General features: G+C 50.5%; 3 protein-coding genes across 14 annotated transcripts in view; 2 read left to right on the top strand and 1 right to left on the bottom strand.

Moving 5' to 3' along the window:
* The window catches only part of Tmem181 (transmembrane protein 181), a 48,713-nt gene extending 36,884 nt beyond the window's left edge, over nucleotides 1-11,829 (top strand). For all 6 annotated transcript variants that reach the window (XM_070010599.1, XM_070010598.1, XM_070010601.1 and 3 more), the window contains 7 exons: nucleotides 1,374-1,431; nucleotides 2,729-2,831; nucleotides 3,155-3,206; nucleotides 5,167-5,249; nucleotides 6,313-6,402; nucleotides 7,068-7,134; nucleotides 8,998-11,829. In XM_070010599.1, coding sequence (XP_069866700.1) covers nucleotides 1,374-1,431; nucleotides 2,729-2,831; nucleotides 3,155-3,206; nucleotides 5,167-5,249; nucleotides 6,313-6,402; nucleotides 7,068-7,134; nucleotides 8,998-9,076 — 532 coding nt within the window. In that variant the 3' untranslated portion in view covers nucleotides 9,077-11,829. The remainder of the gene's footprint in view (nucleotides 1-1,373; nucleotides 1,432-2,728; nucleotides 2,832-3,154; nucleotides 3,207-5,166; nucleotides 5,250-6,312; nucleotides 6,403-7,067; nucleotides 7,135-8,997) is intronic.
* Nucleotides 11,830-13,578: 1,749 nt separating this feature from the next.
* On the bottom strand, nucleotides 13,579-21,176 carry Dynlt1 (dynein light chain Tctex-type 1). The gene is made up of 5 exons (XM_070010605.1): nucleotides 21,078-21,176; nucleotides 18,579-18,620; nucleotides 14,711-14,834; nucleotides 14,289-14,366; nucleotides 13,579-13,978 (listed from the first exon to the last, which is right to left on the bottom strand). Exons 1-5 carry the CDS (start codon nucleotides 21,102-21,104, stop codon nucleotides 13,908-13,910), a joined length of 342 nt encoding a protein of 113 aa, XP_069866706.1. The 5' UTR covers nucleotides 21,105-21,176; the 3' UTR covers nucleotides 13,579-13,907.
* Nucleotides 21,177-21,379: 203 nt separating this feature from the next.
* Sytl3 (synaptotagmin like 3) overlaps nucleotides 21,380-23,377 on the top strand; it is a 60,254-nt gene continuing 58,256 nt past the window's right edge. For 5 of the 7 annotated variants that reach the window (XM_070010420.1, XM_070010416.1, XM_070010413.1 and 2 more), the window contains exon 1: nucleotides 21,883-21,993. The gene's annotated coding sequence lies outside the window, so the exon portion shown is untranslated. Of the gene's footprint in view, nucleotides 21,484-21,876; nucleotides 21,994-23,377 lie in introns of those variants that run through there. The other 2 variants (XM_070010419.1, XM_070010421.1) reach the window with 2 other exon arrangements.

The raw sequence follows: 23,377 nt of genomic DNA, 5'->3' as shown, positions 1-23,377 counted from the left end.
TGGACAGACCAGACCTCACTCTGTATGTGACCTCCTCCAGGAGGAAAGGAAGTATCTGTGTTACAGGAAGTCAGGTGACTGGAACTGAGGAAGTCAGTTTTGCTGGAGTGGCTTGGAGAGAGCACAGTGCTTTCCTAGTCTTAAGATGGCACATGAAAAACACCACCGTGGACTTTCATTTCTCCTGTAGAGAGATGATGTTCAGCTGACGCCCAGGACTGTCCAGCAGATCTGGTTCCCCTGGGTTCCTGATCCTCAGCATGAGCAACAAGGTTTATTCTTATCAGAATGGGCACTGCCATAGAGCCTGTGTCACAGCCTCCAGGCGACCTGTCCTAGGGGTACTCCTGTAGAGTGCTTTCTGGCTGGATACCTCATCTGTCAGTGGCCCCGTGCTGATAGGACCTGGCCCTCTTCTACCTCACCTCCCATCCCTGCCTTCCTGGCTGCTCAGCTGTGCCCAGGTGTGCCAGCAGAACAACTCTAACTACAGTATAGGGATGTGGAGATTTGACAATGAAATCCCCCTTCCTGCTCCCCCTCCCCCCGCAGTATGTATAATATAAGCCAATAAAAATAAAACAACTCTTACTACAGTGTAAGGATGTGGAGATGTGACAATGAAATCTCCCCTTCCTTCTTCCCCCCCTCTCCCGAAGTATATATAATATAAACTAATCAAAACTCTTAAAAGAATGGTGATTGGGATTTTTCTAAGAAAAAAAAGCACTGAAGTTCTACAATGCTGATAAAGAATAGGGAAGATTAGTATTGGGTGTGAAATGTGAAATTTATAATTGCCCTTTTTTTAGGACTTTTTTTCTTTTAATATTAATATATTTTTTATTTTTATTTTAATATTATCTTAATTAATGTCACCCCTATCAACATTCTTACCCATCCCTCCCTTCCCTACCCCTTCCCTTCCTCTTTGGAATTTTGTAGGATATATGTGGGATTTTTGGGACTCTTGACTGTGTTCTCTCCCTCTTCTCCATTTCATTCGCCAACCCCATTCCCCTTGACCCCACCCTGCCCCTTTTGAGTACCCACTTCCTGGTGTTTTGTTAATCTTTGATTTTGTCTTTCTAAGAAATTACATTGTTTGAATTCTCCCTTGAATCTGCTATATTTCAGTTAATACATTTGTATACATTCGCATACCATCTAATGTATTTACAGATGCATTTATAAGCTAAATGTACCTCCACATATAAGGGAGAACATACATCCTTTGTCTCTCTGGCCTGATTTACTTGCTTTTTTAAAATCTTTCATTGTTGGTAGCAAGTACTATTAAAATGTGGGGTGAGAAAAGTGTAAAATGTAAAGCTTGTAATTAATTAATTTGTGTTTTAAACATCTTTTTAAAGAGCTAATGAATTACATGACCCCATGTACCAGTACCGAGTTGACACCGGAAATTTTCAGGTAAGAACTGTTAATGAAGCCTGAGAATTTTTTTTAGGTTCCATTTTATGAAATGACTGAATTTTGTAACTTAAATTGTGCTGTTGATATGGTTTTGCTAAATGTCTATTTGAGCAGAAGTACAGAGAATTCAAAGGTAGAAAATTTGGGGAAAGTGTTTTGAGCAATACAAAAAATAAAGTTTTAGGGCTGGGAAGATGGCTCAGTGGTAGAGTGCTTGCCTTGCACGCATGAGGTCCTAAGTTCGATTCCTCAGTACCACATAAACAGAAAAAAAGCCAGAAGTGGCTCTGTGTCTCAAGTGGTAGAGTGCTAGCCTTGAGCTAAAGAGTTGAGGGACAGCACCCAGGCCCGGAGTTCAAGCCCCACAACTACACAAAAAATAAAAATAAATAAAGTTTTAAAACTGTCTTGCCTGGCACCAGTGGCTCATGCCTGTAATCCTAGCTACTCAGGTGGCTGAAGTCTGAAGATTGCAGTTCAAAGTCAGCCTGGGCAGGAAAGTCTGTGAGACTCACATTTCTCATTAACCAGCAAAATGCTGGAGGTGAAATTGTGACTCAAATGACAGAGCATTAGCCTTGAGCATGAAAACTCATGACTAGTACACACATATGCATGCACACAAAAACTGTGTCTTGACTACCAGTCAAGACACATACTTTTTGGTGGAAGTGCTGGGACAGAGAAGGAGAGGGATTCTGGTACAGGAAGAGAGAAGAGAAGTGGAGGCACACCTAGGTCAGGGTAGGACCGAGGGAGGGCTCAGCACGGAGAGCACTCAACCTTGCAGGGGACTGGCCTCGGCCAGGGCTGCTGGCCATTGCCCTTAGAGGTGGCTTTCCTGCGTCAGCTTGTAGCAGTGCTGTCTGTGAACCTGTGGCGTCCTTCGCACACCCTCTTCTTGCAGATGGAAGCCAGGTCCGGGGCAACTGAGACTTGCCTAGCACTGCATAGCTCAGCCCCACGTGGGGACTGTTAGGCACAGGCCTCTTCTTCACTGTTGGGGCAGGGCCTGGGCCCCAGCCAGGGAGAGAGAAGCTTTGGCCACCTCCAGGTGCTCAACATCCTGGCCCCAGGCCCTGAGTGGCCAGCAGTGGGCACAGTGCTGAGGAGGATCGCCTCATTGGTCCACTGGGCTGGCAATACCCTTGGGTGGGCAGCCTGTGCTCGGGGAGCCCCTCCTGGTTCTGTCTGTAGTCCCTTCTAGTCTTAGCGGGGGAGCTCCCTCTGGGGGTACTAGAGGAGATGACCCCAAGGCCTGCCCTTACCCAAGTATCCATCTTGTTGATTCCAGGGCATGAAGGTCTTCTTCATGGTGGTGGCAGCTGTGTACATCTTATACCTCTTGTTCTTGATAGTGCGGGCATGTTCTGAGCTCCGGCACATGCCTTATGTGGGTGAGTGTCCTGCAGGAACCCCACGGGTGGTAGCTGGATTCTCCCAAGCCAGGGCTCTTCAGGGAGCCGCAGGAGGCCCCGTGGTGATTGGCCCTTGAGAGGGAGCCGTTGTGTGGAAGCCAGAGGTCCAGCTCCTGCCCAGCAGTGAACACTGCCTGGGGCCTTCTGGGGCCGCATGCTCATCCTTAGTCAAGACAAGCTGCTGGCTGAGCAGCTTGACCCTGGGGTCAAGCAGAGCCAAGAGTCCTAAGGGAGGGCTTGCTTTTGTTCTTAAGATCTGAGATGAGAAGGAAATTTGCTCACAGAGGTACTTTTTTTTTCAGATCTCAGGTTAAAGTTTTTGACTGCGTTGACCTTTGTAGTGCTTGTCATTAGGTAAGATTTTATTTCTAGAACCTAGTAACACTGCATTGTCACTGTCCTGAGTATCCAGTCACTCTTGTGTGGAGCTCATTTAGGGTAACTTTGGCCCCATTCCTCCAATCACAGATCCTGAGCCCCAAGATGGGGCAGCTGAGTATGAAGGGTGCCCAGAGGATGCGGGCTTGTGTTGTGTGCCAAGCCCTCGTCTGCGTTGCTCTGGTACTTGTCATGAGCACCAGAGAATTAGGGCATGCCAGGTGGCACGAGGTTCACCGGACCTTTTGGTGTTCTGAGGACCAGCGCCTGTATGTGACTTAGTGCAGTGGAAGTTGGGGAAATGGTGGGTAGCTGCAGGCCAGAGAGGGAGCAGTGAGCTATTCACCAAGGCCCCTAGGCGGGAGTTATTTAACTCCATCCCAGGTAACCAGTTGTTGAGTTTGTCTCCATCTAAAATCAAACCCCAGATGGAGAGGAGATCTAATTATCGCGTGTCTCTTTTCCTTGTGTGGATGGCAGATGAGCAGATGTGGCCTCTTCCTAGATGGAGCACAGGCCCCCAGCCTCCTGGCCCTTGGCCAGGTTTGGCAGGGTGGCTCTGGGGCCACAGCCTCACTGAGAGCGAGGATTCACACTCTGAGTATGAATTCAGAGTGAACCCGAATTTCAATCAGTGTCTGAGTTCACGGGAGAACACGCATGTGTGTTTAAATGTGTCCATCAGTCTCTTCTCTCTGGGGTGTGGGAAGCCTCTGGCCCTTTTCCATACCCACTCACACACACACAGCCCCCAGCCCACACCAACACACCTTTACTCACACCAGCATAGCCCCTCACCCACACCAGATACCACAACCTCCTCACACCATCGCACCCCCCCAACACAGATCGCACACCAACATACGCACTAATACACACCCTCACACACATTGGCATATCCTCACACTTAACACACACCCTCACAGTAACACCCACTCACACACCCTTACATATGACACAGGAACATACTAGCCATACCCCCTTCATCTGCACTAATACCTCACACATGCCTCCTTCCATACTAACACACCCACACTCAAACTGCCCCATTCACACACTAATACTTTCTACACACAGCATCCCATCCCATCACCCAGCCCATGGAGGACAGTGGAACCAAGTAAACAAGTAGCCCTGTGCCCCAGTGAGAGCAAGGTGCCATGCCCAGGACAGTGGAGGCAGTGGCCGCAGGGCTGGGCCAGCCTGGCGGGAACAGCTCTGAGGAGGAGGCACAGGAGATGTGGATGTGGGCGTGAGCTCCATCAGCAGAGGCCCATGGGGGTGGGGACGGGGAGGGGGGGCAGCAGCAAGAGGGCGGAGGGGCTGCGCAGGCCACCAGAGGAGCATGGTCTAATCTCTGTACCATGCATCTTGGGGCTCATGCAGAGGAGAAGGGGGCTGCCTTTCATTTTTATTGGCCAGTCCTATGGCCATGGGAGGTGTCTGTAGGGAGGAGGGGTCCAGGTCATCTTGCAGCTTGGGGCTTCTGGGGGAGCCTGACCCACAGGACGGATGGGAAGCGGGTCCTGGTGCAGAGGGGCTCTTCAGAGAGTGTGGTGGCAGGTGTGGGGGCTGAGTAAGTAGGGAGTGGCTTTCATTGCTGGGTGGGCTGCTATGGCCAGGAGGGAGTGCAACTGAGCAGTGCCCCCCTCTGGAGACTGACCTCTGAAGTATGCACCAGGAAGAGAGGAAGGAGGAGAACATGCCAAACTTGCACCAGGCTCGGATGGGCCACCATGGCGCTTATGCCTCAAGTCGGCTCACCCCATCCTCCAGCTGGCAGGGAGCCAGCCCTCCCCCCAGCACGAGGGCCCTGGAACAGCAGTCTCAGAGAAGTGTGAGTGGCTAGACCAGGCACTAACAGAGTGCCAACAGTGAGGTGACGATAATGCCACTGTGCACTTTGACAACTGTCTCTGCCCTCTTCTTTTTCCAGCATTGTCATCCTTTATTTGAGGTTTGGAGCACAAGTTTTAGAAGACAACTTTGTAGCAGAACTGTCCACTCACTACCAGAACTATATCCTTCTCACCGGCAGCAGGGGCTTGGGGCGCTGGTAGCACCTTAGGTGTGGATGCTACAGGACGCAGATCGGCTCCTGTGACCTGGGCTCTGCTAGCCTCGGGGCCTCATCACTCTATCCGTGCTAAAAAGGGACTCTAGGCCTGGCTTCTGGCCTCCTGCCAGCTCTGTGAAGGGTCGGCTCTGTCAGCCCACTCCGAGGGTAGGAAGCTGGAGCACACTGCGCTGAGTCACTGTGGGGCACAGCCTGGAGCCAGACAGGACTTCCATGCTCGGAGCACCCCCCACCCACGCCCCGCACTGCTTTCCTTCAGTGGGGCAGGACTGTGCAGCTGAGTGACACGAGGGTCAGTCCAGAGCTGCAGCTCCCCTGGCAGAGCATCGAGCTGATTCACATCCCCCTCCCAGCAGCATCCTCATGTTCCCCAGACAAAGTGGCAGGTTGAGTCTGTGGACAGAGGAAGGGGTATCCTCCATCCTCATGCTACTCAAGGCCAATCAGCAGCTTGCTCCTCCCAGGCTCCCTGTCCCATTCAGGGGCTGCCGCCCTCTTCCCTCCTCATGCGGGATGCCTTGAATTTTGAGCCACGATGTCTCTAGAACTCTTGCACAATTTTTCAGATTTTTGTGACTGAATTGCTTACCACGCTTTTGTCAGATCTCACAGAGGTTTGCAGCTCAGAGGTGAAGGATTGCTTTGAGTTTATTTCAGGGTTTTGTTGTTGTTTATTTATTTATTTGAGACAGGGTCTGGCTATATAACCTAGGCTGTCCTGCAACTCATGAGCCTCCTGCCCCCTCTCCCTTTGCTGTGTGGTGTGAGGTGTTTTTGGCAGCCCACTTCCACTGAGAAGAAAGGTCACAGTTCACCTGTATCTCCTGTGAGCCTGGAAGGCTGCTGCAACCTCCAGCAGTGGGCTTGAACTCTGGCATCCTGGTGTCCAGGCTGCGGACTCTAGCGGTTCTGTGGTAGCACTAGAAAGGACTGCTGGTGGTTGGGGGGAGGCAGAGGCACGAGTGGATGTGTCAAAGACCTCATTCCTCCCTTGACTGGCATCACCAGCTGAGTTCTTATCTTTCTATGGATTGCTGAACTTTTATCTCTACACTTTGGCCTTTGTGTATTCTCCATCAAAGAATGCTCTGTATGGTAAGTTACCCGGGCTCTAGGTTGCTGGCTAGGCAGCTGAAACAGAAGCCTGTGTTGGTTCAGAGCCCACTAGCGGTTCTCCACAGATGCCAGGCACTGGCTTTTGGTGCCTTCTCTTTGGGCACAGAGATCACCAGCCAGTTAAACTAAGACTGTGGAGCCTTGATCACAGCACAGGTGTACTACACCTGGAAAATGCATTTAGCATGTGATAACCAAGTTTGTTTGGTTAGTGGGTCCTAGCACAAGCATCATGCCCACCAGTCATATGAAATAAAATGTCATAACCATGCAAAGGGGAGCCCAAACTGTAAAAAACAGAGCCCCTCCAGAATAAGAGCCTCACAGGAGGAATGGGAGTGAGGGACCAAGTGTGTCTGACAGAAAACAGCGCTCAGCCTTCCTCCTCCTGCGCACCTGTGACAAAGGAACAGCCTCATTACAGAGAGCCAGGGTGAGCCAGGCCTCTGGGGGCCCCAGTTGTGTCTTGCTGCTATGGGGCCTTCGCTGTGGTTCCCTGCTGATTCCTACAGGCATCTCTCCCGGTGTGCACAGTGCCCAGGTAGATGCATGAGGTGACCTGTTCAGGTGCACACAGACAAACACATAGTTTCTGGGCTTCTGTCTTGGCTAAAAAATGTTAGAAAGGCTTCTGTTGGTTTCAGAGTCTCAGCTGAAGGATAATCCTGCATTTTCTATGCTGAATGACTCCGACGATGAAGTGATTTACGGGTAAGTCATGTCCCCAGGAGCACTGTGGCCTGGCTCCATACAAGTACTGGACCCATGCCACTAGAAGACAAGAACATTACCTGGGCTGGGTGTGGGGAGGTTCTGGAGATCCACAGCATTCAGTTTCTCATGGTTCAGGCCCAATGTAGTGGTACTTTATTGTGCAGAACACCAACAGCATGTAGTGACTAAGTACAGCGGTACTCAGCATGTAGTTATAGATGTAGTGGTACTCTGTGTGCATAACACCCACAGTGTGTGGTGACTAGGTGTAGTGGTACTCTGTTGTGCAGGATGCTCATGGTATATAGTGACTAGGTGTAGTGGTACTCTAGTGCAGGATGCTCACGGTGTGTAGTGACTACATGTAGTGGTATTCTGTTGTGCAGGATGCTCATGGTGTGTAGTGATTAGGTGTAGTGGTACTCTGTTGTGCAGGATGCTCACGGTGTGTAGTGACTAAGTGTAATGGTACTCTGTAGGACGTTCATGGTGTGTAGTGACTAGGTGCAGTGGTACTCTGTTGTGCAGGATGCTCATGGTGTGTAGTGATTAGGTGCAGTGGTATTCTGTTATGCAGGACACTCACGGTATGTAGTAGCTAGGTATAGTGGTAATCTGTTGTGCAGGATGCTCACGGTGTGTAGTGACTAGGTGTAGTGGTACTCTGTTGTGCAGGATGCTCATGGTGTGTAGTGACTAGGTATAGTGGTACTCTGTTGTGCAGAGGATGCTCACGGTGTGTAGTGATTAGGTGTAGTGGTACTCTGTTGTGCAGGATGCTCACGGTGTGTAGTGAGTGATTAGGTGTAGTGGTATTCTGTAGGACATTCACGGCGTATAGTAACTAAGTGTAGTGGTACTCTGTGCAGGACGCTCAAGGCATGTAGTGGTACACTGTGCAGGATGCTCAAAGCATGTAGTGGATAGGTGTAGTGGTATTCTGTTGTGCAGGATGCTCATGGTGTGTAGTGAGTAGGTGTAGTGGTACTCTTGTGCAGGATGCTCATGGTGTGTAGTGACTAGGTGTAATGGTACTCTGTTGTGCAGGATGTTCAGGGTGTATAGTGACTAGGTGTAGTTGACGGCGTATAGTGACTAAGCATAGTGGTACTCTGTGCAGGACGCTCAAGGCGTGTAGTTGCTAGGTGTAGTGGTACTCTGTTGTGCAGGATGCTCACGGTGTAGTGATTAGGTGTAGTGGTACTCTGTTGTGCAGGATGCTCACGGTGTGTAGTGATTAGGTGTAGTGGTACTCTGTTGTGCAGGATGCTCATGGCGTGTAGTGACTAAGTGTAGTAGTACTCTGTTGTGCAGGATGCTCATGGCATGTAGTGACTAGGTGTAGTAGCACTCTGTTGTGCAGGATGCTTACAGTGTATATTGACTACATGTAGTGGTACTCTGTTGTGCAGGATGCTCACGGCATGTAGTGATTAGGTGTAGTGGTACTCTGTGTGCAGGACACTCGTGTGTAGTGACTAGGTGTAGTGGTACTTTGTTGTACAGGATGCTCACGGTGTGTAGTGGTAATCTGTTGTGCAGGATATTCACAGTGTGTAGTGACTAGGTGTAGTGGTACTTTGTTGTACAGGATGCTCACGGTGTGTAGTGGTAATCTGTTGTGCAGGATATTCACGGTGTGTAGTGACTAGGTGTAGTGGTAATCTGTTGTGCAAGATGCTCATGGTGTGTAGTGACACTCTATTGTGCAGGACGCTCACAGCGCATAGTGACCACAGGAGAACAGTTCTCTCTGGTCTTATATCTTGGGGTGGGATGCTCCCCAGGGAGCTGTAAGGTGAAGTCTTTGAGAACAGTGGTGAGTGTGAAGGAATCCCCAGAGCGGTCTCATTACTACAGGAGCGACTGTGAAGAAATGCCCCTGCAGAACGGCCAGGCCATTCGTGCCAAGTACAAGGAGGAGTCGGACAGTGACTGAGCCCTGGCAGTGGGGGGAGGCTGAGGCCGAGGCCTCTCCTCAGCCACTGCAGCCCGGCCCGCGACCTGCATATGTTCACACTTCCCATAAGCAAAGGTTTCCTGTTCTTTATTTGTTTACATATTCTTAAAAGAAAAACCAAAACAGAGCAGATTTTAATGTGGAGCCAAGCAACATCATCAGGGTGGCTGCATTATTTGAGCTGATGAAGAGGTGGAAGGTGTCCCGTGAGAAAGAGCATGTTTTTAGTGTGAGAAATCACTATTTTTTAGGAGAAAGAATTACGTATTTTGTTTTCTTTTTTGAAAAATTCTCCCTTGCCTCCTTCCCTTCCTCGTGGTACCACTGCAAGGGCAGCCTTTTCTGTGGTCCAGGTGGCGGTCCTTCCCCAGGGCTGGCGTCCAGGCCTTTGGAGCCAGGCCAGTAGTGCAGTGTGGTGAGCCATGTTGGTGTGACTCCTGTAACTCGTCATGCGCCGGCCCGACCCTACTACTGGAGTAGAAGCGAAGGGCCGTGAGTTCTGATTGGTTGGGAGCTGACAAGACAGGAAAGCTACTTTATACATTGCCAGCCCTGGGCGAGGTCTTGTGCCATGGTGCTGTCCGGGTTGTCTGTGCATGGGCTGGGGAACGGGACCCCTCCATGTGAACCCCATGAAACATTGCTTTATAAAGCCAAAAAGGTTTTCAGTTTGATTTGAAAACTATTTGAAAAGAAAGACGTTTCAAGCCTGAGGTCCAGGTAGCTTGTTTGGAGTCATTCCCGCCTGTGGCGAGCCCTGCTGTGATCAAGTGAGCCAAGTGTGTTGCTTGGGGCTCTTAACACCCCATTGCTGACACCTCGGTTCTTCTATCAGTTCGGGACAGAGTCCGGTGTGGCTGTGTCCTGTTGCTCCCTACCATGCGCAGCAATGCTGGCTGACGTGTGGCAACCTGTCCTCCTTTCTGCTGCCATTTTGGTGAGGTTGTACTCATCTCTGCACCAGCGCTCAGATGACACTTAGAGCCGCTGTTTCCACTGCCTCACCTGGTGCCCACCGAGACCTAGACAGGCTTGGGGAGACTGACATTGTGACTTCCCGACTTGTACTGTTTGATCCTGTGCTTCAATACGGATTCCACTGACATTCGTTTAGAAAACCTTGTAAATATGAATGAAAACAACTATACAGCAAGGGTAGCTCAAGTTTACATGATTTTTACATTTGCAATGCTGTGATGACTTTGATTTCATGTACGTGGAGATACTGATACTGAAAAAGTTTTTCTGTTACCAAACTTTTGAACTTCTAATAAGATTACTCCAACTTAGTTTTATGTACACTGATGAAGACTGACTTGTACTGAATGACATATTCTAATATGTAATATAGTTTATATGTTTTAATCATTATAAAAGTTGTCTATGATTCAGATGCTATTTATCACTACGTGTAAGATAGGTGAGGCATTTAGCCATAGACTAGCACTTTTGAAAACCTGTCTGTCGTGGATAATGTACTTATAAACTGATTGCTAATGTCTTTATATTTTGATTCTTCATGGCACCAATGAAATGAAAAATATAGGAGTATTTTTTGTTGGAAACAAAAATATTTCAGAGAAAGTACTTAAGGGGAAATAGTTCTTTATTAAATCATGTGTTTTTAATTTGTCTTCAGAGTTTCATGTAGAAACACAATATATACTGTATGTAAAAATTTGCTTACAATACATGGCATTTAGCTGTAGAATATGTGCCATAGCTATTAGGTAAAAACATTTAATGTCTGCCAGAAACTGGCAGAAAGTCTACCAAAACAAGAAAATTGTTTTGCTTTTAGTCTAAATTTTGCAACCTTAAATTATAAACTGGAAGGGCTGGCCTTAGTTCTTTCATGGTAATGGCTTGATTTGCATCAACTTTGGGATAGTTTTAATATTGGTCCAGTCATGGGGGACCTGGAAGATGAACAGAGACACTGCAAAGCTTCCCTAGGGAGTGCTTCACTATCCATGTGGATAATCGCTCTGCTTGATTTATTATTAAATCATTACAACAGTGAAGTGGTGCCTTTAAGCCCCATCTAAAAGCCTAGAGTGTGTGTGTGTGTGTGTGTGCATGCACAGGCGTGTGTGAATAAATATGTATATATAGTTTTCAAGGCTTGGAAGATGGTCACTGTACATAATTACAGATCGTAGCAAATTCAGACACATGATGTAAACTCAGTGCACTAAATGGAAAAGTTATAAGTATTTCATGAACTATTTATAAAAGGCCCAGCTGTGATAAATAAGTTACAATGTAGCCAGCAACTTATTTCCTAAATCTTCTTCACAGGAAAAACAGGCACCCATTAAAGGGAAAACTAAGAGGGACTTCTGAACATTAGGGTAGACTAAAGACACTAAAGCGTTTATGTGTTTGAGGTTTGAGAAGCCAGTTGCCTTACAGGTTGGATGGGGAGGGGGCAGAAATCTGCTCCCAGGCCAAAAGGAAATGACTTTATCTGTGACATCTTGATGAACAATTTATCTTGATGTGATGTTTGGGTGTATTGGGAAGTGTAATTCTGTCCTATGAAATAGAGGGATTTTGCTACTGAAAACTGCCTTTTTACAAAAAGATTAAATCTTTGTAAAACAAGCTTTATGCCCAGAAGGAGAGCTCGCATTATGCATTAGTCTGGAACTGGAGGACAGCACGCCTTGCAGGTGGCTGTTGTAATCAATCAGGAGGAAGTAAATAAATGTTTATTTATAGCAAGCAATGCTTCTGTGTCAAACCTGTTGTCACTGTGACACAAACCCGAGAGGACTCTGTAAAGGATGGGAGCTTTATGTTGTCCGTGGTGTGGAGGGCTCATGAGCCGGTTCGTGCTGTGGGCCTTGGGGAGGTGCAACATCCTGGCAGCAAAAGCAGCACTGAACTAAGTCACTCACTCATGGTGGCCAGAAAGTGGCGAGACAAGAAGGGGCCAGGGCATGAGCTGGCTCCCAAGGACAACTCAAGTGACCTACTGACTGCAGGTAGGCCTTACCTACTGCACCCTTCCCAACAGCACACAGAAGGGAACTGAGTCCATGGGCTTCATCTCCTATGCAAAATGTAACTTCATTCTCTTACTCCCTTTCCAGTAAATGCTAAGTGTCAGACATTCAGCGCTTGTACGCGCACTCGTTTGCCCTTTGCCCGCAGCATTCGTGTGGCCTCACCGGTCTGTGGAGACGAGTGGGCTGTTCATTTTGGCAGCTCTATGGCACCATATTGACAGCACATGCTGCCTGGGCGAGTCCCATAGGGACCCCAGAGGACTAGGCTTTGAGTCTACCTCCCCACTGCCCAGGGCTGTGTGACTTTAATCTGATGTTACCTTGGTTTTGGGGCACGGCACTTTATGCTCATCTGTTCTTCAGAACAGTGACAGTTGGTATCGCCATTATACATACAAAGGCACAGAGATGTTAGGTGTGGCTCGGTGGGAGTCTGAGTTGGTGGCTCCACGCAGCTCTGAGTGACTAGTTGAGCTCCACAGAGGGGCCTGTTGTGTGAGGGCTCCATTTGTCCCTTGTCTGCCTGACCTTGCCAGGCCAACTGAGAGGCCTGGCCTGAGACAGGCAGTCCCTGGAGACCTGCTTGGACATAGGTGGGACCCAAGTTTGTCACTCTGCTGTGCCATGGCTGCTCTCATGACTTTTTGGGTGCATAGGGCACCCCTGCACTCACTGCAGAGCACCAAGAGGCCCCGGGAAACTCAGGTGCACAGTGGAAGTGGAGTGTCTCATTGAGGTGCTCAGGGCAGGGCAGATGTTCCTTTCTTTTTCAAACAACTGTATGCTTGTTATACAAATAAAGTGAACCACTGTGAAAGCATTTCGTAAGCCATAAAGTACTGAAACGATTTGTGACCGCTCCAAGCAACACAGGACTAAACATTAGAGTCGCAGCCTTGGACCACGTGTGCTAGAGCTTCCAGCTTGCTCACTTGCTGTCCCATAAACTTCCAGGAGGAAAAGAAGGGTAGGGTGCTCGGCCAAGAGGTCAGGGCCCTGCCCCATGAGGCAGTCAGCAAATCGTCCTGCTGGACAGGAGTATGCACAGGTGAAACTTTTTTGCATGGCGGCATTCGTTTGTATCACATCCCTAAGAGATTCTAGGCTCTTCCCTCTTGTTTGTCTCACTCCTTATGCCATGGTGCCAGCTGAGGCATCAGTACAGGAAAACCACAATGACGGGATGGGAGGAGATCAGATCTCCGCACTTCTCACCTGCGAGGCTCACAACCACGGCTGCCGTCCCGTCACCGTGAGAAGCAGGCCGAAGCCGCAGAGCGAGGTCTGGCAGGACCTGGTCTGGCCACTCTCTTCCCTATTGTTGACGCGGCCAGGGCTTCCATGCTTCTCTAGGGAGCACAGAAGAACTGAACTTGACTGGATTCAACTAGTTGTGTTTTGTGGATTCAGAAGGAACTGGGCAGAATCATTTGTGATACTCTACAGGCTTTGAAGACCAACACAGAGTTTAAATTTGAATAATTTATTATACTAACAAAAGTATAAAGTATGGAAAATTAGTGTATTTGAATCATTTCAGAAAGAGAAAGTTTCCCACTAGCAGATTTCAGTTTTTAGCACCTTTGAAAAGAAATACAGGGTTAAGGCGTGGCAATACGGGCTGCATACTACAGAGAATTACTATCTAACTGAACAGTCATTTGGTTTATTTCTCTACATGTTTGAAGACTGCCACAACACACGCAAAGAGGAGGAAGGTGTTCACTGAATTCACAGCTGGTGGTTAGAAGATGGAGTAGAGACGTGACATGGGAAGCTCAGGCTGGACGCAGGGGTCAGATGGACAGCCCAAAGGCGCTGACGATGCAGTACATTGTCTTGTTCTCCCATCGCACGGTGCAGCTTCCTGGGGGTGCAGGGGAGACAGATCAGCAATGAAATGAGGAACCTCATCTCTATACCAAGCCAACATGCCAGTCCATAGCTCTTATGGGGACTTGCTCTTTCTTAGTGTGCCCTAAGAGATCAAGGAACTTTTAGAAGGTGCACTTGGAGACGCAATGCATTCAAACATCTGTTACATAAAACACTAGCTATCAACATGGTCCAGGAAGGTCACTGAAGACAAGAACAAGGTGTACCACACCACCAGACTTTACAAACATGCAATGACAACAAGATAGTTGGGCCCGTGGTGGGGAGCACAGAAAGCATACCGTCAGTGGAGCTGTCCCAGAAGCAGGAACTTGCTGTGTGTAATCCAGCACCATTCTTTTGCATAATGACACAAGTCACTTAAATTAAAACAAAATGTAATTAGAAGAATCTAAGTAGCATGCAATTCACACTGCCCATGCCTAAGGTATGTCTATAGACCACAAGGCTGACATTCCTAATAAAAATGATGAGGTAGGGGCTCCTTATCTCATCTGCTGGCAAATTCCACCCTCCCCTCTTAACCAGGGCCGCCAGTCAGATCCTGTACAGTCCTGCCTGGTGAGCGCACTGCAGCCACACAGCCCTATGTGTGGTAACACACACCACATAAGGGACCTCCTGGAGTTATCACATGGCCTTCTGGTACCTGACACATTTGGGGCTAGTATTTAAAGAACCACCAGAAACAAAAATCCATTACCAATGTATTTGAATGGCTTCCCCAGCTTGGTGAGTTGGCTTAAAGTTTGTTCTACAACATTTGTGGTCCACTGATTGACCTTGCTGTGCTGGTAGGCATTACCACCGATGGCGCTTTCAATGGCCTGGAAAAAAAGCACACAGGGCACAACCAGCACATGCACAGCCCCTTCCAGTCCATACCCAACCGCCCGCCAGAGGCACTGACAACAGGAAACATGGAAGATGCGAGTTCACACTTGATCATGAACGCCTTCACAGTACTGTTTAACAGATTCTATTGCACTTGAGTAAGCTACATGCTGGCTAGAAGATCCTGGAACTTATGTAAGGGTCTGTCAAATGTGTTTAACATTTTGACCTAACAACTGGGTCTTGATGTTCACTGCCGTTTTAATCTAGAGATAAACAACACTTTTACTGAGGCTAGAAAATATTTTACCTTGCCAAGTGCCCCTCTACCCTCTTTTATGTGCGTGCCACTCCTAGGGCTTGAACTAAGGGCCTGGACTATGTCCCTAAGTGTTTTTGTTCAAGGCTAGTGTTCTACCACTTGAGCCACAATTCTACTTGCTTTTTAATGGTGAACTGGAGAAAAGTCTCATGGACTTTCTTTTGGGGGCAGGCTTCAAACTGATCCTCAGATCTCAGCCTTCTAAATGGTTAGGATTACAAGCTGAGCCACCAGAGGCCAGCATTCTTTCATATATATATATATATATATATATATATATGCACATACATACACACACATACATCTATATATATATGATATAGTAGATTTGTTTTTTGTTTTTGGTCAGTCATGGGGCTTGAACTCTGGGCCTGGGCACTGTTCCTCAGCTCATCTCAAGGCTAGCACTCTACCACTTGAGCCACAGCACCACCTCTGGTTTTCTGGTGTTTAACTGGAGATGAGTCTCATGGATTTTCCTGCCTGGGCTTGACTTTGAACCTTGATCCTCAGATCTCAACCTCCCGAGTAGCTAGGATTACAGGTGTGAGCCACCAGTGCCCACTTACTTATTTTTTGTCCGTGTGGGGCATGAACTCAGGGCCTGGGCACAGTCCCTGAACCTCTTTGTCCTCAAGGCTAGAGCTCTACCACTTAGGCCACAGTGCCACTTCTGGTTTTTGCATGCTTATTGGAGATAAGAGTCTCATGGCAACTTTTCTGCCCATGCTAGCTTCAAACCATGATCCTCAGAGCTCAGCCTCCTGAGTAGCTAGGATTCAGGCATGAGCCTCTGGCACCTGGCCAATAGATGTTTTTATCTAATACTAGCAGTATATATTATAGTTTATATCTATCATATCTATATCTATTATAAGTATATGTTGTATTTATATATACTAGTATATACCTAACAGTACATGTTAGATGAATTGCTACTGGCTATTTGCACAACTGACAACATAGGAATCTATCCATGCAGTCTCGTACTCAAATGTATTTCTTTTTTTTAAGCCATGTTTCTGAGAATGTTACAACATGAGTGCAGTTCTTTCCTTGACATTGTGTTTTTTTTTTCTTTTTTGGGGGGAGGGGGCAGTCGTGGGGCCTGAACTCTGGGCCTGGGTGCTGCCCCTCAGTTCTGATTCAGCTCAACGCTAGCACTCTACTGCTTGAGCCACAGCACCACTTCTGGCTTTTTTTGCTTATGTGGTGCTGAGGAATCAAACCCAGGGCCTCATGCATGCAAGGCAAGCGCTCTACCACTGAGCCACCTTCCCAGCCCTTCTCTCCTTGACATTTTGAAAGTTAAGTTTTGATGAAATGCCTTCGTTTTCAGCGTCCCTCTTCCTGTGTTGTGCTCTGCGATGTGGGAGGCACAGCTCACCGCCTGCTCCTGCTAAGCTCGCTGCCGTGAGAGTCCCACCAAGTGACTTTGCTCTTTCCCTGGCAGTGCCCCTCTTGCACGGATGCCTGTTTGGCTCTGAACCGTTTTTTTTCCTACCCTTGCGCCAGAGCCAAATACTGCATTTTCAAGACAATTATTACTTAAAACTGGAAGTCCTCAGAGTCGCGATCTGTCCTGAGATGTGCAGAGAACACAGGAGTCCAGGGCCCAAGCTGCTTGTGGAGGGTGTGATGGCTGGGTGGAGGAATTTCCACCTCCAGACCTTCCTCCTCATGCCCTGCATGTCCGCCCCGCCTGGCTGAGGACGCTGCAGTCTCTGGACCCAGCATTCTTGCTTTAGAGACTCCAAGGTACCTTTTAGATCCTGGTGTTGTCCAAGAGGGACGTGCATGTTCACAGCCAACTCTGCACCCCTCCCTGTGCATGTGGAAATTCACTTTTTCAGAGAGGAAAATGGCCCTCCAATTTTGCATCTACTTAAATTATGTCTACCCAAACTAAACAAAAGTAGCTTGAGTACAGACCTACCAGGGCAAACAAGCCCCAAAGGCTGGTGACACAAGTTACGGGACATTACTGTTGCTCATGCTTCCCTGGAGGTTGGTGGCGAGTCTGTCGGTTGTACCTGCCACCTGGTAACCAAGGCAAAACTGGATGCAAACAACCCAGCCCACCTCTCCTGTACCCCATCGGCTCCTGTGACCCAGCCTGCCGAGGGTCTGATGGTGAACAATCTGTAACAAAAGACAATCATTCTGCTTTTGGACGCTTCACAGAAGAGGCTGGAGCTGTCATTCCAGCGTGATGCCCATCATAACTGACATTATAAGGATAGCTTGCATTATTACATAAGGGTCCTCACACACCCTTCAGGCCAGATCATCTAATGACAGTGAGCGGCGCTGTTGGCATCCAAGCCAGCCTTGCCTTGGCAGGGAAGACCTCTGTCTTCATTTCTGTCCGAGAAATGCCCAGCTCTCTGTACAGTACTTTGTGCTGGTCCTGCAACTCCCCACATACTTCATGCTTGCCACCACAGGGCCTCTGTACGTGCCCTGTACAGCCCACAGTGGTGTCGTCCTTGTCTGCTACCAACTCCTCCCAGGGTCATCTTCCCCCTTCAGTGCTCCCATAGTGCCCTGTCTGCGGCCTGGCCACACAGCAAAGGCAGGTTAACAGTCAGTGCCCTCCTGCCCCCGCTGTGTAACCTCCAGGAAGGCCAGCACCCCAGGGCGCCCTCTTATGCACATTTCCTGCATCTGGGGAATAAACCAGGGCCTGTGGCACACTAGGCATAAGCACTCTACCACTGGAGCCACAACCCCAGCTCTTTTGTTCGTATTTTTTTTTTTTTTGTATTTTGTTTCTGAGAGTCTAGGCTGGCCTCAAACCCGCCATCCTCCTATCTCAGCTTCCCTCTCCCAGGAAGCTCATATTATTTAAATGAGCCACACCCTGCTTATTATATGCCTCCCTCTGGTCTTTCAGCTAAGGGAGTTGCTATGATCCATAAGGACACTGAACAGTTTCAAACCGCATCACCGGATCCTACCAGATGTACAACTCTCCTCGTGCTCGGCTTCATTGAGTACATTGTATGTTGTGAGTCTCTAGGCTAGTTGTAGAATCTAGTGTGGAAGCTTTCAGTAATAATGCCACATGAAATTTCCTATCTGACTTCACATTATTTAATATGGGAGTCATTCTTATCTACATAGTCATGAAGTAAAAATGCTAACTGAAATGCTGAAACATATAGCTCAATTGCTGGAACTATTCTGAGACAGTTTTTAAGAACATGAATTTTTTTTCTGTACACATTCCTGAATTTTTTTCAGATTTCAGATAACTAAAGAACAATCAAATCCTGAATCTAGCACCACTTTATGACCCAACAACAAAGAATAATAAAAGTTGCCAAGTTAACTGAAGACATACAGTGTAATAGTATAGCAGTCTCACTCCGTGAGCTGTCAACACTTGACCAGCGCGCATGCTGTCTCTTACCTCTTTGACAATGTTGCTCACTTCGTCAACCACAAAAGAAGTCTGCAAGGAAGGAAAGGAGATAAGTGACTTGTTTAGAACTGCTTCCATGGCAAGAAGAAAAGCAAACAGGCAATGTACACAATTTAGAAATGAAGATATTAGCCAGGTACCAGTGGCTCACGACTGTAATCCTAGCTACTCAGGAGGCGGAGATCTGAGGATTATGGTTCCCCAGACAGAAAAGTCGGTGAGATGCTTATCTCCAATAAACTACTCAAAAAGCTGTAAGTAGTAGAGGGCTAGCCTTGAGCACAAAGAGGCTCAGGGACAGCTCCCAGGGCTGGTAAGAAAGTGGGCTGGAGATTTAGCTCAAGTAGTAGTGCCAGCTTCGCAAGGCCGAGTTCAGACCCCAGTGCCACCAAAAATAAAAACAACAAAAAGATTTTTAGAAATCACCTAAGTAATCTTCAGTTTTCTGAATATTATGAAATTCAGAAATACTTCCTCGGCCATCAAACAACACAGAACTGAATGTAATCTCAGAGCATGACACATGCAGATCATTGAAAGCTATTTTGTGTAAGTCATACTATAACCGAAAACTTCCCTTAATTATTACCAGTTTTCTCTTTTTGGTGCTGGTCCCGAGGTGTGAGCTCAGGGTCTGGGTGCTGTCCCTGAGCTTTTTTGCTCAAAACTAGCATTCTACCACTTGAGCCACACAGCTCTATTTCCAACTTTTTTGGTTCATTGAATAGAAGAGTCTCATGGACTTCCCTTTCTGGACTGGCTTGGAATTGTGGTCTTCAGATCTCAGCCTCCTGAGTAGCTAGGATTACAGGCATTGGCTACCAGCACCTGGCTAAGACTTCCCTAATTCTGTCTCTCCTTACACTGTTAAGATCATTACCTAGTATCGATGGTTAGTGAGATACTCAAATACGTTGTATATAAACTATGTGAATCTGCTTAAGCAATCTAATATTACTTGGGGAGGTCAGAACATTCTGCACCGTGGCTGGGAGGCTGGGAGGGCGGTGAGGTGGTGCGGTGGCTCCGGGAGGCCCGGCCCTCTTAAGGAGTCCATTTGAAAGTTGTAGCTTCTCCTCTCTGGTGTAAAGTGACTAGAAGGCCCAAAACTTAAGTCTTCTTTTTGCCATTATTAGTCAAAATTTCTGGTTTATGCTATTTCTGGATCAGGTTTCCTCATGCTGTTTCAGGCTACTTTGGCCAGCAGGCAGCAAGACAGGTGGTGCCTGAAATACCGTCTTCTGTGTATAGGCTGGTACACAGGCAAGTTTACCCTGAAAATGCCCCGGGTCTCTTGCTGAAAATGCCCTGGGTCACGGTGCTTGGCCAAGACCAAGCTGTGGCTGCTGAGGTGGCATGGGCTCAGCTGGCCCCTGGGGCGCGCCGTGAATGCCCCGTGGTGAGCTGGGGGCAGGCCGCCCGCGGGGCAGGTCTTCCTTCCTGCCAGGCCGCTGTCCATGGCGGCCCTGCCCTGCTCTGCCCAAAGCCACCTACCCGTCACAGGAAGTCACGCACACGCACACAGAACCAAACCTGGGCGGTGGCAGAGTGCTAGCCTGGGCCACGAGAGCTCGGCGACGGCTCCCAGACGCCAGGGTCCAGCTCCAGGGCCCGCAGCACGAGATTAGTCAAAACGAGGAAAAGAAAAACCCAGCTGGGCGCAGTCAGAGACGATCTCATTTGTGGAAGTTGAAAGGATCCGCGCAGGTTCCCACCACGATCCCCGGTGGGCACGCGCGGGCAAGGCAGCGGCCCCGCCGGACCCCCGGACGGCGCCAGCTTCCACACCAACGATGACCGCAGGCGCGGGCCTGGCCGGGGCCGGGCTCGGCGGGGCAGAGCGGGGCTCCGAGGCGGTGGGGGCCGTGTGCTCGGCCTCGTCAGGGCTTCCGTCCTGGAAGTTTCGGCCTCGCGGCGCCCCGCTGCGGACCGGTGGGGAGGAGCTCCTCCCGCGGCGCCCGGCGCTCGACACCGCCGCGACCGGACCCGGCCCAGGCGGGTGTGGAAAGGAGCCGACGCCGAGGCCCCGGCCCGGGCTGCCGAGCTCCTTCCGCCCGCGCGCACGCTCCGGGCCGCACGGCAGCGCGGGGCTCGGGGCTTTTCGGCCCGCTGCCCGGCCCGGCGGTGGAGGGCGCCCGGCGCCGGGGGACCCAGAGCGGAGCCGAGACAAAGGCAGCCGCCGGGTCCGCCCGCGGGCAGGGCCGGCGGCCTGCACGGGATCCCCCGGCCCCCCGGGCTCCGGGCCCCGGCTCCGCACCCCGGGGCGGGGACCCCCGGCGGCTCCACCGAACAAGGGGCGGGGTGGTGTCACACACACCGCCCCCCGCCACCGGCGAAGGGGGTCGGGCGGGAGGAGCCGAGCCCGCGGCCGCCGCCCTCCCCGCGGACAGCCGCCGCGGACCTCCGCAGTCCGAGGTCGCCCGGCAGGGCCGCGCCCCCATGCCCGGGGCCGTCCGCTTCCCCCCACCCCACCCGCCGGGCGGTTACCTCCTCCGAAGCCTGGAAGTCTTCCATCTTCACTCCAGCGCCTGGCTTCCGCCGCCCCGAGCAGAGCGGACTGCGCAGGCGCGCGTAGGCCCCGCCCTCGGCCCCGCCCCCATGCCCCGCCCCTCGGCGCCCCGCTGCTCACAGGCGTCAACGCAGAGGTGCGCTGAACCGCGCCTCAGAGCCAACCTCGGCCGCGGGCCCGGATGGGGGGCGTGGCCGCGGGCCCGAGGGGAGGCGCGGCCTGCGCGACCCGAAACAACAAACCGCCCGCTGACTGTCGAGGCGGGGCGCGCGCCGCCCGGGGGACTGGGGTTGGGTCCCGGCGGGGAAGGGCCCACGCTGGGGCCTCAGCACCGGCCTTCCTCGAAGCATTGCAGTCTAGAAAGCGAGTCGTGCGGGGTGGATGGTTAGTATTATGCTTTAATAGAGTGCCGTGGCCGCGGGCCCGCCGACGCCGGACCGAGCCGGGCCAGGACTTGTCTGCACGTCGGGGGCCCGTGCTCCGGCTCCCCGGGCACGTGGATCGGAGGGGCCTCCCGCTCCCGGCCACCTCTCCACCGCCGGCCTCGGGACCCGGGGCGGTCGGGCCCAGGGTCCGGGGAGGATGAGCTCCGGCCCGCACGGCCTGAGGCTCCACCGCGGGGCGCTCCCCCCGGGCCACCGGAGCCCTTCCCGGGCTGTCCTCTGCCCTGGCCCCGGCCGCGCTCCCAGCGCTGGGCTCCACGACTCGCTCCCGGGCTTGCAAGGCCCTGGCTCAGCATCTCTACTAGAGGCCTGCCCGTCCTCCAGCCTTTCCGCACCGGTGGCTTTCTTTGTGGCGCCCGTTGATGGGGTGTCTTGTCCAGACTCCGCGTTCTGTGCAGGAAGGAACTTTCTATTCTCTGTTGGGTGCCCGTCCCCTGACGCAGGTGCACAGGTAACGTGTATTGTTTGAAGGGATGATTTCTCCAGTGTGGCCTCCACCTAGATGGAGAAGACCATGGAGTGGATTACGTGCGCGCACACACGCACGCACGCACACACACACGCACGCGTGCACACGTACACGCACACACACCCAAGGCTGCTCTGCCCTGCATAGCGCCTGAGCAAGGGGTCAGATTCTGAACTCTATTTTACCTGTTGGATTTTCTTTGTGTTATCTGGCTTCGGTTAACCTGTTTCAGCGTTTCAGGCTTGGGCCTCAGTCTACACGATTCAGATTCTGACATTCTTTTGTTCTGCTGCCATTCCCCGATCTGTCTGAGATCCCTTTAGGCCTCTTCTGCCTTTCTGATGCCAGGACTTCAGCCTCACCGTGATCTTGAACCCTGACTTTTAAACTTCCTCCTCGTGTCCTTCTGCTACTTTGTGGGTTGACTTCACTACCTGAGGGTCTTAGAATTGAGTGCAAAGCAAGAGTAAACAGATGCTAAGTGAACATCTGGAATAGAAGAGTGTGGGGCATGGGAACCATTTTTTAATGTCTTTGCCTTCTTTTACAACCTTCCCAAATGGCTGCTGGGTTATTGATGTAGAGATCTAGGAAGAGTAGTGTGAGATTTGTCAAGTGTAAAGGAAGAGGAAACATTTCTGGCTGACACATCTTCAGTGAGAATCCTGTGCGGAGAAATTACACGCTAAGGAGAGGAGCTAAGAAATGCTTCTGTGGGGTCTTCCACAGCTGTACAAAAATGGCTCACGCCTCTGAAACATCTGGAGAGAGCGGCTGCTCTGCCCTTTGTATCCCTTTATAGGTTCCAACAATGAAATGACTTAATAGCCACTAGAGCACTAATATCCATGCTGCAGTGGTTTTTAAATCTTTTCATGATGAGTTCTGTGTATGGACTTGGTCAGCTGCAGAAGCAAATGACCCCAGACTCACAGTGGGTGGTAACAGCTGAGATTGATGGGTCTCCCTGCAAGACCCGCTGTGGCTCTGTCCCGTGTCTTCTGCACAGGGGCCCACGCTGATGGACGGGCTCTCTGGGGTCCTCGGTGGACAGTGGAGGGGTCCGTGGAGGAGTGGTTGCCTGAGCATTCCCTGAGAACATGCTACCTCCAGCACAAGTCACCTCTGCCTAGGGCTCATCAACCCCAGTGTCTGGCCACACCTGAGCCAACACAGCCGGGCCACCCGACAGGTGCAGGAAACTCTACCTGCCCCCCCCATGGCATTCTGAAGGGTCCCCTAGGACTCCATCGAGACGTCCATGCCAATGACCAGCCCCACGTGCCGCCCGTCCGCTGCTGACTAGCCTAATCTCCAGCAGCCCCAGCCATCCCCTGGCTTTCAGTTTGAGCTGCTTGACACCTGC

Source organism: Dipodomys merriami, unplaced genomic scaffold (genome assembly GCF_024711535.1).
Source record: "Dipodomys merriami isolate MVZ:Mamm:240054 unplaced genomic scaffold, mDipMer1.0.p SCAF_8, whole genome shotgun sequence".
Taxonomy (NCBI): domain Eukaryota; kingdom Metazoa; phylum Chordata; class Mammalia; order Rodentia; family Heteromyidae; genus Dipodomys; species Dipodomys merriami.
This window is presented reverse-complemented; position numbering and strand designations above follow the sequence as displayed.

Bases quoted from the DNA above. Each gene is read 5' to 3' on its own strand.
- Dynlt1 (XM_070010605.1), bottom strand. From the start codon at position 21,104: ATGGAAGACTTCCAGGCTTCGGAGGAG. The intron at 18,621-21,077 runs GTAACCGCCCGG...CCTTCCTTGCAG, and splicing joins ACTTCCAGGCTTCGGAGGAG to ACTTCTTTTGTGGTTGACGA. The intron at 13,979-14,288 runs GTATGCTTTCTG...CTGCACCCCCAG, and splicing joins CTGGGACAGCTCCACTGACG to GAAGCTGCACCGTGCGATGG.